The sequence below is a fragment of the Mytilus trossulus genome, chromosome 6 (genome assembly GCF_036588685.1).
Source record: "Mytilus trossulus isolate FHL-02 chromosome 6, PNRI_Mtr1.1.1.hap1, whole genome shotgun sequence".
Lineage (NCBI taxonomy): Eukaryota > Metazoa > Mollusca > Bivalvia > Mytilida > Mytilidae > Mytilus > Mytilus trossulus.
Window position 1 is genome coordinate 27690907 of NC_086378.1, and position 12043 is coordinate 27702949.

Consider the following 12043-nt stretch of genomic DNA (forward strand, 5'->3'; position numbering starts at 1 on the left):
AGGGAGAGAGAACTCTTGCCATTTCAAGAAATGAGAAAATACTATTGGAAAAGCTGTTATACACTAAACCATCCAACAAATATTGTGTTCAATCTGCTTAAAGCTAGAGTCAACATATAAGTGACCTTCTGAAATGTTACGCTTATTGGAATAGATATTTATCAGTTGTTGTTAATATCTAAACAAATCAGTTTTAGGATATAATATGGTAAAATATATCAACAAAATTCTAAATATTCCCAACAGTAAAATCACTGTTCCATCTATGTAATATTTCTTTACCTTCAGAAGTTGTTGCTTTCACCATGACGACCAGGATCCATAGTAACAGACCCTCTACTAGCATCCTGTTGATGCCAGGCCTCTTCATACTCTGTCATAAAGACACATAGACAAATAGAATCCACTCATTGAATCACCCGTTTATAATCCACGCAACAATCCTGAAATATACAAAAATATATATGATTAAACCAGATGCTCCGCAGGGCGTAGCTTTATACGACCGCACAGGTTGAACCCTGAACAGTTGGAGCAAGTATGGACACAACATTCAAGCTGGATTCCGCTCTAAATTTGGATTGTGATTAAATAGTTGACACAGCATAGGTTTCTGACACAGAATGAATGTATTCAAATGAACTTAAAATTTTTGTTTTCTCTTAGAGCAATTCACTATGCTGTTGAATATTAATCCTCTCAAAAAAATGTTAGAAGAAATTTTCTTTTTATTTATGAAATTTCAAATGAGAAAAATTGAACCCAATTTTTAATCACATCCCCCTTTCCCTTATTCCAAAACTAATTTCAATTAAAATATTCTAATGGAGTTTGCAACAATTACTACTCATTTAAATACATCATAAAATATTAAGATGTAAAAAAACTGCTTGTTATCACTGAATGGTAAAGATTATTTAAATTTATCAGTTGGTAGTAAAAAGTGAATATACATTGTATATTGAATATAACAAAGATTTAAGTTGATTCTGGACAAAGAAAGATAACTCCAATTAAAAAAAAATCTTGCAGATATTTCTTGCTTACTTTACTGGACAAAGAAAGATAACTCTTAATTAAAAAAAAAATTGCTATTTCACAATATTGTGCAATTAGATATTTCTTGCCATTGCACAAAACTGTGCAATTGAAAAGACTTGCTATTGCACAATACTTAATATAATAATTTTAGATCCTGATTTAGACCAACTTGAAAACTGGGCCCATAATCAAAAATCTAAGTACATGTTTAGATTCAGCATATCAAAGAGGCCCAAGAATTTGATTTTTGTTAAAATCAAACTAAAATCAAACTAAGTTTAATTTTGGACCCTTTACACTTTAATTTAGACCAATTTTAAAACTGGACCAAAAATTAAGAATCTACATACACAGTTAGATTTGGCATATCAAAGAACCCCAATTATTCAATTTTTGATGAAATCAAACAATGTTTAATTTTGGACCTCGATTTTGGCCAACTTGAAAACTGGGCCAATAATCAAAAATCTAAGTACATTTTTAGATTCAGCATATCAAAGAACCCCAAGGTTTCAATTTTTGTTAAAATCAAACTAAGTTTAATTTTGGACCCTTTGGACCTTAATGTAGACCAATTTGAAAACGGGACCAAAAATTAAGAATCTACATACACAGTTAGATTCGGCATATTAAAGAACCCCAATTATTCAATTTTGATGAAATCAAACAAAGTTTAATTTTGGACCCTTTGGGCCCCTTTTTCCTTAACTGTTGGGACCAAAACTCCCAAAATCAATACCAACCTTCCTTTTATAGTCATAAACCTTGTGTTTAAATTTCATAGATTTCTATTAACTTATACTAACGCTATGGTGGGAAAACCAAGAAAAATGCTTATTTGGGTCCCTTTTTGGCCCCTAATTCCTAAACTGTTAGGACCGAAACTCCCAAAATCAATACCAACCTTCCTTTTGTGGTCATAAACATTGTGTTTAAATTTCATTGATTTCTATTTACTTTAACTAAAGTTATTGTGCGAAAACCAAGAATAATGCTTATTTGGGCCCTTTTTTGGCCCCTAATTCCTAAACTGTTGAAACCAAAACTCCCAAAATCAATCCCAACCTTTCTTTTGTGGTCATAAACCTTGTGTCAAAATTTCATAGATTTCTATTAACTTAAACTAAAGTTATAGTGCGAAAAACAAGAAAATGCTTATTTGGGCCCTTTTTGGCCCCTAATTCCTAAAATATTGGGACCAAAACTCCCAAAATCAATACCAGCCTTCCTTTTATGGTCATAAACCTTGTGTTAAAATTTCATAGATTTCTATTCACTTTTACTAAAGTTAGAGTGCGAAAACTAAAAGTATTCGGACGACGACGACGACGACGACGCCAACGTGATAGCAATATACGACGAAAATTTTTTCAAAATTTGCGGTCGTATAAAAATGGTCAGTAACAAAATTATTGAAAAGTTTGCTAGTGTTATTCAAAATAAAGGCAGTATTTTCTTTTAATATTATTATTCAACATACTGTCAGTAATTACTTTTTGACAGTATTATTCAACATACTGGCAGTACATATATGTACTATTTGACAGTACAATGTACTATTCAACATACTGACTACTTATTTTTTGACAGTAATATTCAACACTGTCAGTATTTACTTTTTGACAGTATTATTGAACATACTGGCAGTACATGTATGTATTTACTTTTTGACAGTACTATTCAACATACTGAAAGTAATTGTTTTTAAAAATACTATTCAACATGGTGACAGAAATTGCTTTTTGACAGAATTAATCAATTTTCTGACTATTTTTGTTTATGAAAGTTTACTGAGTTTTTGAATCAACCCAGAAATAAATTAAAAGGAAACATATTTTGCACAGATTCAGTAATCTTTATTTAAAAAATAACCAATTAAAACTTGAAAAATAAGACCATTTTTGTTTATTAAATTTGGCAAATGCTGTAAATTCACTCATTACTCAAGTATTATGACGAACCATACATAATTTTATTACCCAGAAAAACTAAAAATTGTATAGCTTATCAAAATATCTTTTCATGACAATAACTGTCAAACACATATGTAAGTTAACAGGGTATGCTTTCTAAACCCTATATATTTAATTCAACCACAACTAAGTAATGTTTTGGGATAACATGTTTCCCTGTTTTTGTTAAGAGACATAAAAATCCCTTAAAAAAACAGTAAAATTAGTCTATTTATAAAAAGTCTGCTAGCATTCCATAACCTGCGATAACAGACCATAAAATCAGCAACAGAAGTGAAGTTGTATACTGGTAGCAAAGTCGTAAATCAAGGGATGTAAGTAAATCTAAACAACTTTTACGACCTTTTTCAAACAGAACTCGATAACAGTCTACACTTCTCAAATAAATTCAACCATCAAAATTGGCAACTTTTTATAAAGATGTATTTTTTTCTCTGTAAAAACTATGTCATTATTTTGATATAATTTGTTATGTATTAACTAAAACACATTAAAGAACTGAAATCGTTTTAAATGTGAAAGATAACCGGCGATTTTTGTTCATGTTGAAAAAAAATGTTATGCTATTCATAATAATAAGAATTGCAATTTCTCATTCAAGATTTTGATGATAATTGGGGTTACATCCTTCTAAAAGTTCCTCATTAATTTACAGGAATGCAGCAATTCATATATACAATGTATATAACACGTAAAACAGAAATATGAAACTGTATCAGTGATTTCATAATATTATAAACTCATTATAAATTCTTTAAATCAAAAAACTACTGAACTCTTGAGGAAAATTCAAAATAGAAAGTCCCTGAATCAAATGGCAAAATCAAAGGATGAACAAATGGACAACAACTGTCATATTCCTGACTTGGTACAGGCATTTTTAAATGTAGAAAATGGTGGATTCAACCTGGTTTTATGGCGCTAACCCTCTCACTTGTACCACAGTCCCATCAAATTTAATAATATTGATAATAATGCGTCAACAAAACAGTCTGTATTGTCAAGAAACCATGTCAAATGTCACTATGGCAAGGTCATAGAAAAGAGAAAATTAGTTTAAGCTGGTTTAAGCCAACTATATTATGTTTTATATTGTTATCAAAATTATGTTTACAAATCCTTTATTATAGCTGCAACAGGTTTTCTTGTTTATTTCATGTGTTTGCAAATTTGGACAAAATTTGGTTTGTACCTGAGCCTTCTGCATTGACAAACTGCAGTTCAGGTGTGTAAACATTGTTTAAAATTCAACAATAAATAGTTTGATAAATCCATTTAAAATTCAAAAGTACTTTCTGTCTGGTTTTCAGTAATAGCACCAATATTTAAGTCATTAAGAACAAACTTTTGTGCACTTGAAGATTTGTTGAATTTGCTGATCAAATTCATAATAAAACAAATCAAGCTGAATTTTTTTTTATCTTCTAATTTAAAATTTATGAAAAAATTGTTAAAATTAAAATGAAGTGACAACTTGATTGTCAATATTGTTTTAGTCCTTTGTTGTGCTTTTCATCATTGCCCTGATGACCATTTGAAATACAAGATTTATTTATGCGATCAATAACTGTATCATAAACTATGTTAACATACGGAAAAATAAACTTTTTATTTATGTGATGAATTCCATGTAATATTTTTGGCAATAATGGTATCACCACAAGACATTTATCTTCATTATAATTCAGGTGTACAAAATGACCATACCTCAATACAAGAATGTTAATCCAAACTCCCGCTGTTCCAAACTTTCTAAAGTATTATCCCGATTATTATATACACCCCCTATTGACCATTGTGATATAATCTCAGCCTAATGATTGGTCATTTCAATGATAATCAATGACCACTTATCATTTGAAGATTGGCCAACTTAAACAGGTGAATCGTTTTATCTTGAAGAAGAATGTATATAATCTATCAACAAAGACTGTGGGGGAACTTTCTGCTTACTGATACTTACTCCTGTCAAGGTACAGAAAGTGCCTCCAGGGTACAGCTGAATACAAAGCTGTTTCCATCTGTCGGCACAACAAAATACACAACTAAATCACCATCTCTAATCACTTATTTTATGATTCTGTCGATTCATAACCATTTATTTCTGATACCATGATTTCATTATAATTCCTTGGATACCGATTTTTGTGGATTCTGGGGGTCTAGGTTTAAATACATGAATTTAAATATTCAACAAAGTACAAATTTTCTTTTGGCATATTATGCAGACTTCGGCAAAACCAAATGGGAACGACCAAACAACCATTCAGGCCCTTTTGGATATACATAAACTGTCAAAATATTTCAATCGAAATTTATCCAAAATTCACAAGTGTCCAGTCTTTTGCTTTTCTCTGGGATAAGAACATTTTGATTTAGCAAGACAAATTTAGCAAATAATAACTGATTGGGCATTCCAAATTTTGCACCATTTAATAACAGGATTCCTTTAATCACTAGATAGTCCCTGGACAATAAAATGTGCTGATAAACAGGTTTGCCTTTATGTGATGGTATTTGAAGATGATTGATTGGTCAGTTATTTGGTCAGTTAAATTGCCACCTGTGGTCATTTGTATCATAAAGCTGCTAAGTGACCGATTGATTCTATAATCAGACCAGATAAACACTGATTGTAAACATGATAAAGCAGGAACTAGGTGACATTCATCTGACCTTCTTGTTATTTTAGTAGAAAAACTAATTTATCTGGATTCTTGGGGAAAGAGAAAATTCAATGTAAAGATATGGTTTTTGATTAGTTCCATGGATGGAAATGGGCTACTTTGATTGGACAACAAACATGAAGAAATTTAATGATTTAAAAAACTTCATTGGTGAATGCTTATGTCCTAAAAAAAATTAAAACCATTAGGCAACGCAGCATTTCATATCATAGTAGGCCAATTTCAAATTCAGTTCACAATTCATGAAGAAGAGACATATTACGAACATTTCAAATTCATTTGGTCTCTGTTGAATAATACAAAGATATTGCACTTCATTTGATGTGGTCTTGTACAAAATACTGTGCTACAAATGACGCCAATATTAATTATATTTACACAGATTTGTCTAATTAACAAAAACTATCACCTCTCTAGACATATATTACTAGAATAATTATCCTTCATTTTGACAAATTTATACAAAACATCTTGGTATTTGGTTTGAATAGCCCACAGCTACTTAATCTTAACTTGGAAATATAAAGATTGATTGTTTTTCACACATGAAATGACAATATTAAGATATTCATTGAAAGCTGTTTATGACATATGATATGTATATCACCAATAAAAGCATATTACATTTGTTGACCCTTATGCCATGTTACGTTTGTTACGATATTTTCATCATCAATCAAGACAATACCGCAAACTATAAATATCGAAAAAAAAGAACAGCGCAGTTAAAAGTGATCTAGAAAAAACAGGTTGAATATTTTGAACAACATGGTTTAATTCCAGCTGTAGGACAAAATAAGCAATGAATTAGATGTATGGTGATTTCAGTATACAACTAATTTGAGATGATCCCTAATGATGTGGTAAATGTGAAAGAATTTAATTATTTTTGCACATATTAACCACTTCATTGAAAGGTCATTTTATTAAAACGTTAAAATAGAGTTAATTACAGATTTATTCTTCTGAGGTACCCTCTTCATTTCAATCTGACTTGAACAACTTATAAATTGACTTCTGACCCCAATAGCTTGCTTTCTTTACAATTATAACAAACATAATTGTTTTCTTAATGCCATTGGTATACTTCTGCACAAAGATCTCTGCAAGAGTGCTCCTGCTGTGTTATGTAATACTTTACAAAAGATAAGAAAACTTCTGTCAAAACAATATTCTTTTCATTTCAGTGATGTGATACTGAAAATTACTATTTTATTTATTGTGTCAATAAGTTGATAACTCTTTGGCCGAAAACACTACCAATCTCAAGAGGGAGGTATGTTGTGTTATATCTTAATTCATTTCAATGCTGTTTTATTTCATAATTATTTCCAATTGGAACTACTGGATTGTCTTTATTTAAACCAAGCTGAGCCCTTTTTCAAATAATAAGATTTTGATAAACAACAACATGTCAAATGAGCTGATATCAGTACAAAGAACAACTTTTAGAATGCATTCAATGTGCACTGTACTTGCCTTAATCTTGAAAGAGGGGCGAAAGGTTACCCAGAGGGACAGTCAAATTAAAGTTACCTCTCAAAATCTTTCACTCAAAGGTGCACTTTATTTACCTAAATTGTCCTCCTAAACTGCAGTCAACTTGACTAAATCATCCTCTCAAGGGTGCATTCTACTTGCCTAAATTGTAATCTCAAAAGAGGCACAGTAATTAATCTTGCATCAATTTTCAAAAAACCTTTCATTAAAGGTGCATTCTACTTGCCATAATTTCCATAGCAAAAGTTCCACATCACACTTGCCTAAATCCTCTTAAAATGTGCTCAATTTGCCTTAAATCAGTATCAACCCTCTTACTGAGACTCTCAAACCAACATGATAGCTAGTTTGACACACACCACTTATTTATTATTTTTTATTAATTTCAAACGTTATGAGGGCTGTAAAACTGGTTAAAGAAGTGTCAAGAAAATATAAATATACTTAAGGTAATCAATAGGCTACTGATCTAAACCAAAGTACCCCCAAAACAATATATTATGGAAAATTACAAATTTACAATCATTTAAAGTTATCTAAGGTTTACACTTCTGCCATCGGAACAGTTCCTTGTAAACACTCCAGTAGATTAATGTCCCCTTGTTTAAATTTAATTTGTGATAATATAATCTATTTATTTGTTTAAATATTTACAAACTTATTAAATCAATAAAAAGCACTTTATTATACCGATATGCTATCATTGGGAACAGTTAATATTGTCTTTTGTTTAGTTATTTTCCTTGTACTCTTCACATGATGCATTTTGTAAATAAATGGGGAAAATCACTTTTTTTTTACCCATTTCTTAATTGACGAGTGATCACTGCTTGAGTGTACTAAAGTTGAATACACATTTCAGAGCTCAAAAGGCCTTTTTATCATGTACATGTTGTAAAAAATGTTCAATGTGTGAAGGCAATACATGAAATGTTTTCCGAGCAATGAAAGCATACAGTCCAGACTTAACCAACACATCCAAGTCCATCAAATGGTCCATCATTAAACTATTATGGTTGATAAATATCACCACTGGTAAATCATGAAGAAGGACTGCAATGGATAAGACTTGGTTTTAAAGCTATCAGCCTAGAATTTTAAATTACAAACAAGATAACTATGAGTTTCAAACTAAATGCAGAGGTGGATTTAGAGGGTTTTTCAGGGGTTGATTATATAGGGAATCACTGAAGCATGACGGGAGTGGGCCCCCTCTTATGCAGTCAATGGGCCCTTACTTTTGAAAATTTCTGGATCCACCACTGAAATGGATTACAATTTTACCAAAAGTCTAATAAGATAAAAGAATTGAGATAAACATCAATGTGGCCAACAACACATATACAATGTATACACCTAAATATCATGTTATTTGTCATGTTTATAGCAGAACCCATTTAGAACTATCACCTCAAGACAGAATTCTCCCTTTAGTCTGATCCATACACTTTTTTCCTCAGACAGATCTTTACTTTCTAGTACTGCATTGTACTACAATGGCTACAAGTAGAGGATGGACCTCAAGTCAGCGTACCGTACCTATTCATTATTGCAGTGGATTTGTTGATTTAACAATCCCTAAAATGCAGTGCAGCATGTATGATACAAAATGATTAAATATAGCAATTTGTATGTCAAAATAAAGAAAAATGGTTGATTTAACTTATAAGCTACATTACACCCCTTTCTCAAAGTCAAGGGGTACAAATAGTCTAGTGACATTATTTTGATACGGTAGATTGGATTTAGTTATGCAATCTTTACAATGTATCTAATGTATGAATTTTATCTAAAATTAGGACTGCTCTGTTATATTTTACATGGAAAATGAATGAATAATTATGGATGAATTACTCCTCTAACCAACCAGGTGTTACCTTATCTAAACACACGATTTTCTAGAGAGGGTCAATTTCATAGGAAATTCTTCATTCAATGAAAAATCTCAAACTGATGATACACTTTAAAGATCAAGATTTCAGCTTCAGTAGTAATGCTTTACCAACCAAATCTTTCTAATTAAAAAATGACATTATTATTACTTAATCCTAACCCCCTCTCCTCTGGAGAGGAATAGGTTATTCGTCAACAGTAGACCTCAAGATTAATGCTACTGTGATCTAGACAAAACCTGCCTGGCCCTTTTGATTTCATAGTAAGAAGTGGACAGATTTTGAAAAGTGTTTTAAATAAATGTTAAAATATAAAAAGAAAAAAAAATTGAGAGGAGATTTAATCGCAAAAAAGGTATAAATCTTTTTTAGCAATTTACTTTAATTACTATTTACTGCTAATTTTGAAACAACAATGGTGAGTAGTGACCTCCTACGATGCAAACATTACCCCATTCATTTGTAAGAGTGGCTACACAATTGTCAACACTTCTTCAAGTTAACAAAAGCAACGGAAGAAATTAAGAGTCACAGACCTTTGAACTCAAAATACTTTTTAAATATACCTAATTTTGGTAATTATACCTTTCAAGGACACCGTACCTTGTGGCTCACTGGTCAATTTATTCAGGTATAGAATCAAAACCTTTAATTACCAGTTGTTAGCATGCAATAGTAGGTTTATAGGGCTGTAATTATTCCGTACATAGTGACTCATCTGAAAATAGTTTTTTTGTAGTATTTTTATATGGACTAAAGCAATTGATAAACAGGTGTTTAGAATGGACACTACCTGTGATTTACGCTCTCTATTCATGTATGGATTTTCTAAATCTGGACACAAGAATTTTCTGCATGCCCTCTTAGGAATTTCTTCAAAAATCTGGATGGAAATGTTAATACTATTTCAGATGGTACTAAGAAAGGTTAACTGATGAAAATGGCTGTCTCTTGGTTAAACTGCAAACTGACACAGATAAAAATAACTTCAGAACAGTAAAAGTAACTAGACCAAATTTCAAAACTTGAACTGTTTTATGTGGTCAAAAGCATTGTGTACAAGTTTCATAGCATTTGGTTGAGGCAAAATTAAGAAACAGAAGGGAAACCAATTTTGGGATGTATGGAGGGACAAGGGGAAACTTAATGTCTACTCTGTAACAGCCGGGGCATAAAGATCAGTACAAGTCTTCCTGAACTTCACACCTGTATGACCTTCTGTGCCTGTTACAACAATGATCTGACTGAACACCAAACACAATGAAAGATTTACTTCCTGGATATCTTCCATACAAATTTTGTTGTTATGTTGTAACAATAATTACTGTTTATCATCATGAACCTTCACCAAATAAACAATCCTTCCTCAATACACAGCTGGAATACAACTTGACCCCTTGTGCTGCTTTTTCTTCTTCACACAACGAACATTTCAAACATTATACACTTGAAACAGATAAAAGATTCCACAGATTCTGTACATCCTATAAACTGCCTAGAAAAATTTCACACTAGAAAAATTAATGATATTTTATTTCTGGCAGTATAACACTGATTACCAGAGTCTTTGCTGGAATTTCATTTAGGATAAAGTAGAAAATGTTGGCTTTATATATAATTATTTATGCCTGCATACACTTAGTTACAAACAAAAAAATATGTCAATGAACGCAATCTTTTATTAATGAAATGAAATTATCGACCATAAAACAGAGTAATAGCCTACCACTAATGAAGAAGGAAAGATACATTGAGTGCAAAGGTAGCCTAAACCTGAAGGTATGCAAACAAGAATATGTGAACAAGAACTAGAAAAAAAGTAAACTGTAGGTCATGTAAACCTTTCTTAACATGAGCACAAAACTAGCTGAAGGTCATCTCAACAGTAAAGCATGAGCACATAACCAACTGACACACATCATCTCATCAAGAACACATGGGCACAAACTAAATGTTTGTCATCTCAACAAGAACACACGAGCACATGCTAGTTGTAGGTCATCTCAACAAGAACACACGGGCACAAAACTAAATGTAGGTCACCTAAACCAGAATACATGAGCACAAAACAAGTTGCAGGTCATCTCAACAAGAACACATAAACACAAACTAGTTGTAGGTCATCTCAAAAAGAACATATTAGCACAATACTAACTGTTGGTCATCAAAAAAAGAACACATCAGCACACACTAGTTGTAGGTCATATCAGCAAGCACATAGGAGCACAAACTAGTTGTAGGTCATCTCATTAAGAACACATGGGCACAAACTAAATGTATGTCATCTCAACAAGAACACAAGAGCACATGCTAGTTGTAGGTCATCTCAACAAGAACACACGGGCACAAAACTAAATGTAGGTCATCTAAACCAGAATACATGAGCACAAAACGAGTTGCAGGTCATCTCAACAAGAACACATAAGCACAAACTAGTCGTAGGTCATCTCAAAAAGAACATATTAGCACAATACGAACTGTAGGTCATCAAAAAAAAGAACACATCAGCACACACTAGTTGTAGGTCATCTCAACAAGAACACATGAGCACAAAACTAAATGTTGGTCATCTCAACAAGAACATATGATCACACAAGTTTGTTGTAGGTCATCTTAACAAGAACACATGAGCACAAAACTTTAATGTATGTCTTCTCAACAAGTACACATGAGTTTAAGCATAAGAACAAATGTATCTGTAGATCATGTTAAACAAGAACATGAAAATCATACCATAAACTGAAGAGAAGCTATAAATGAGTTACTAGTTCAACTCACGTAAGGACTATAAGTCACCTGAGTATGCAAAAAGGTCATAGAAAATTGGACCACTCTATTTTTAGACAATGTTAGAGGGCCATCTTAATTCCTCAACAAAATAGTAAATAGATTTGATTTTTATGTTAGTAAAATTGTCCCATATCATATCCTTTCCTATTTTATTCACATT

General features: G+C 31.7%; 1 protein-coding gene across 6 annotated transcripts in view; it reads right to left on the reverse strand.

Annotated features, from left to right (window-relative positions):
• The window catches only part of LOC134721035 (cell adhesion molecule-related/down-regulated by oncogenes-like), an 85522-nt gene that overhangs the window by 33616 nt on the left and 39863 nt on the right, over positions 1-12043 (reverse strand). For 5 of the 6 annotated variants that reach the window (XM_063583714.1, XM_063583712.1, XM_063583713.1 and 2 more), the window contains one exon: positions 283-443. In XM_063583714.1, coding sequence (XP_063439784.1) covers positions 283-370 — 88 coding nt within the window. In that variant the 5' untranslated portion in view covers positions 371-443. Of the gene's footprint in view, positions 1-282; positions 444-4721; positions 4838-12043 lie in introns of those variants that run through there. The other variant, XM_063583717.1, reaches the window with a different exon arrangement.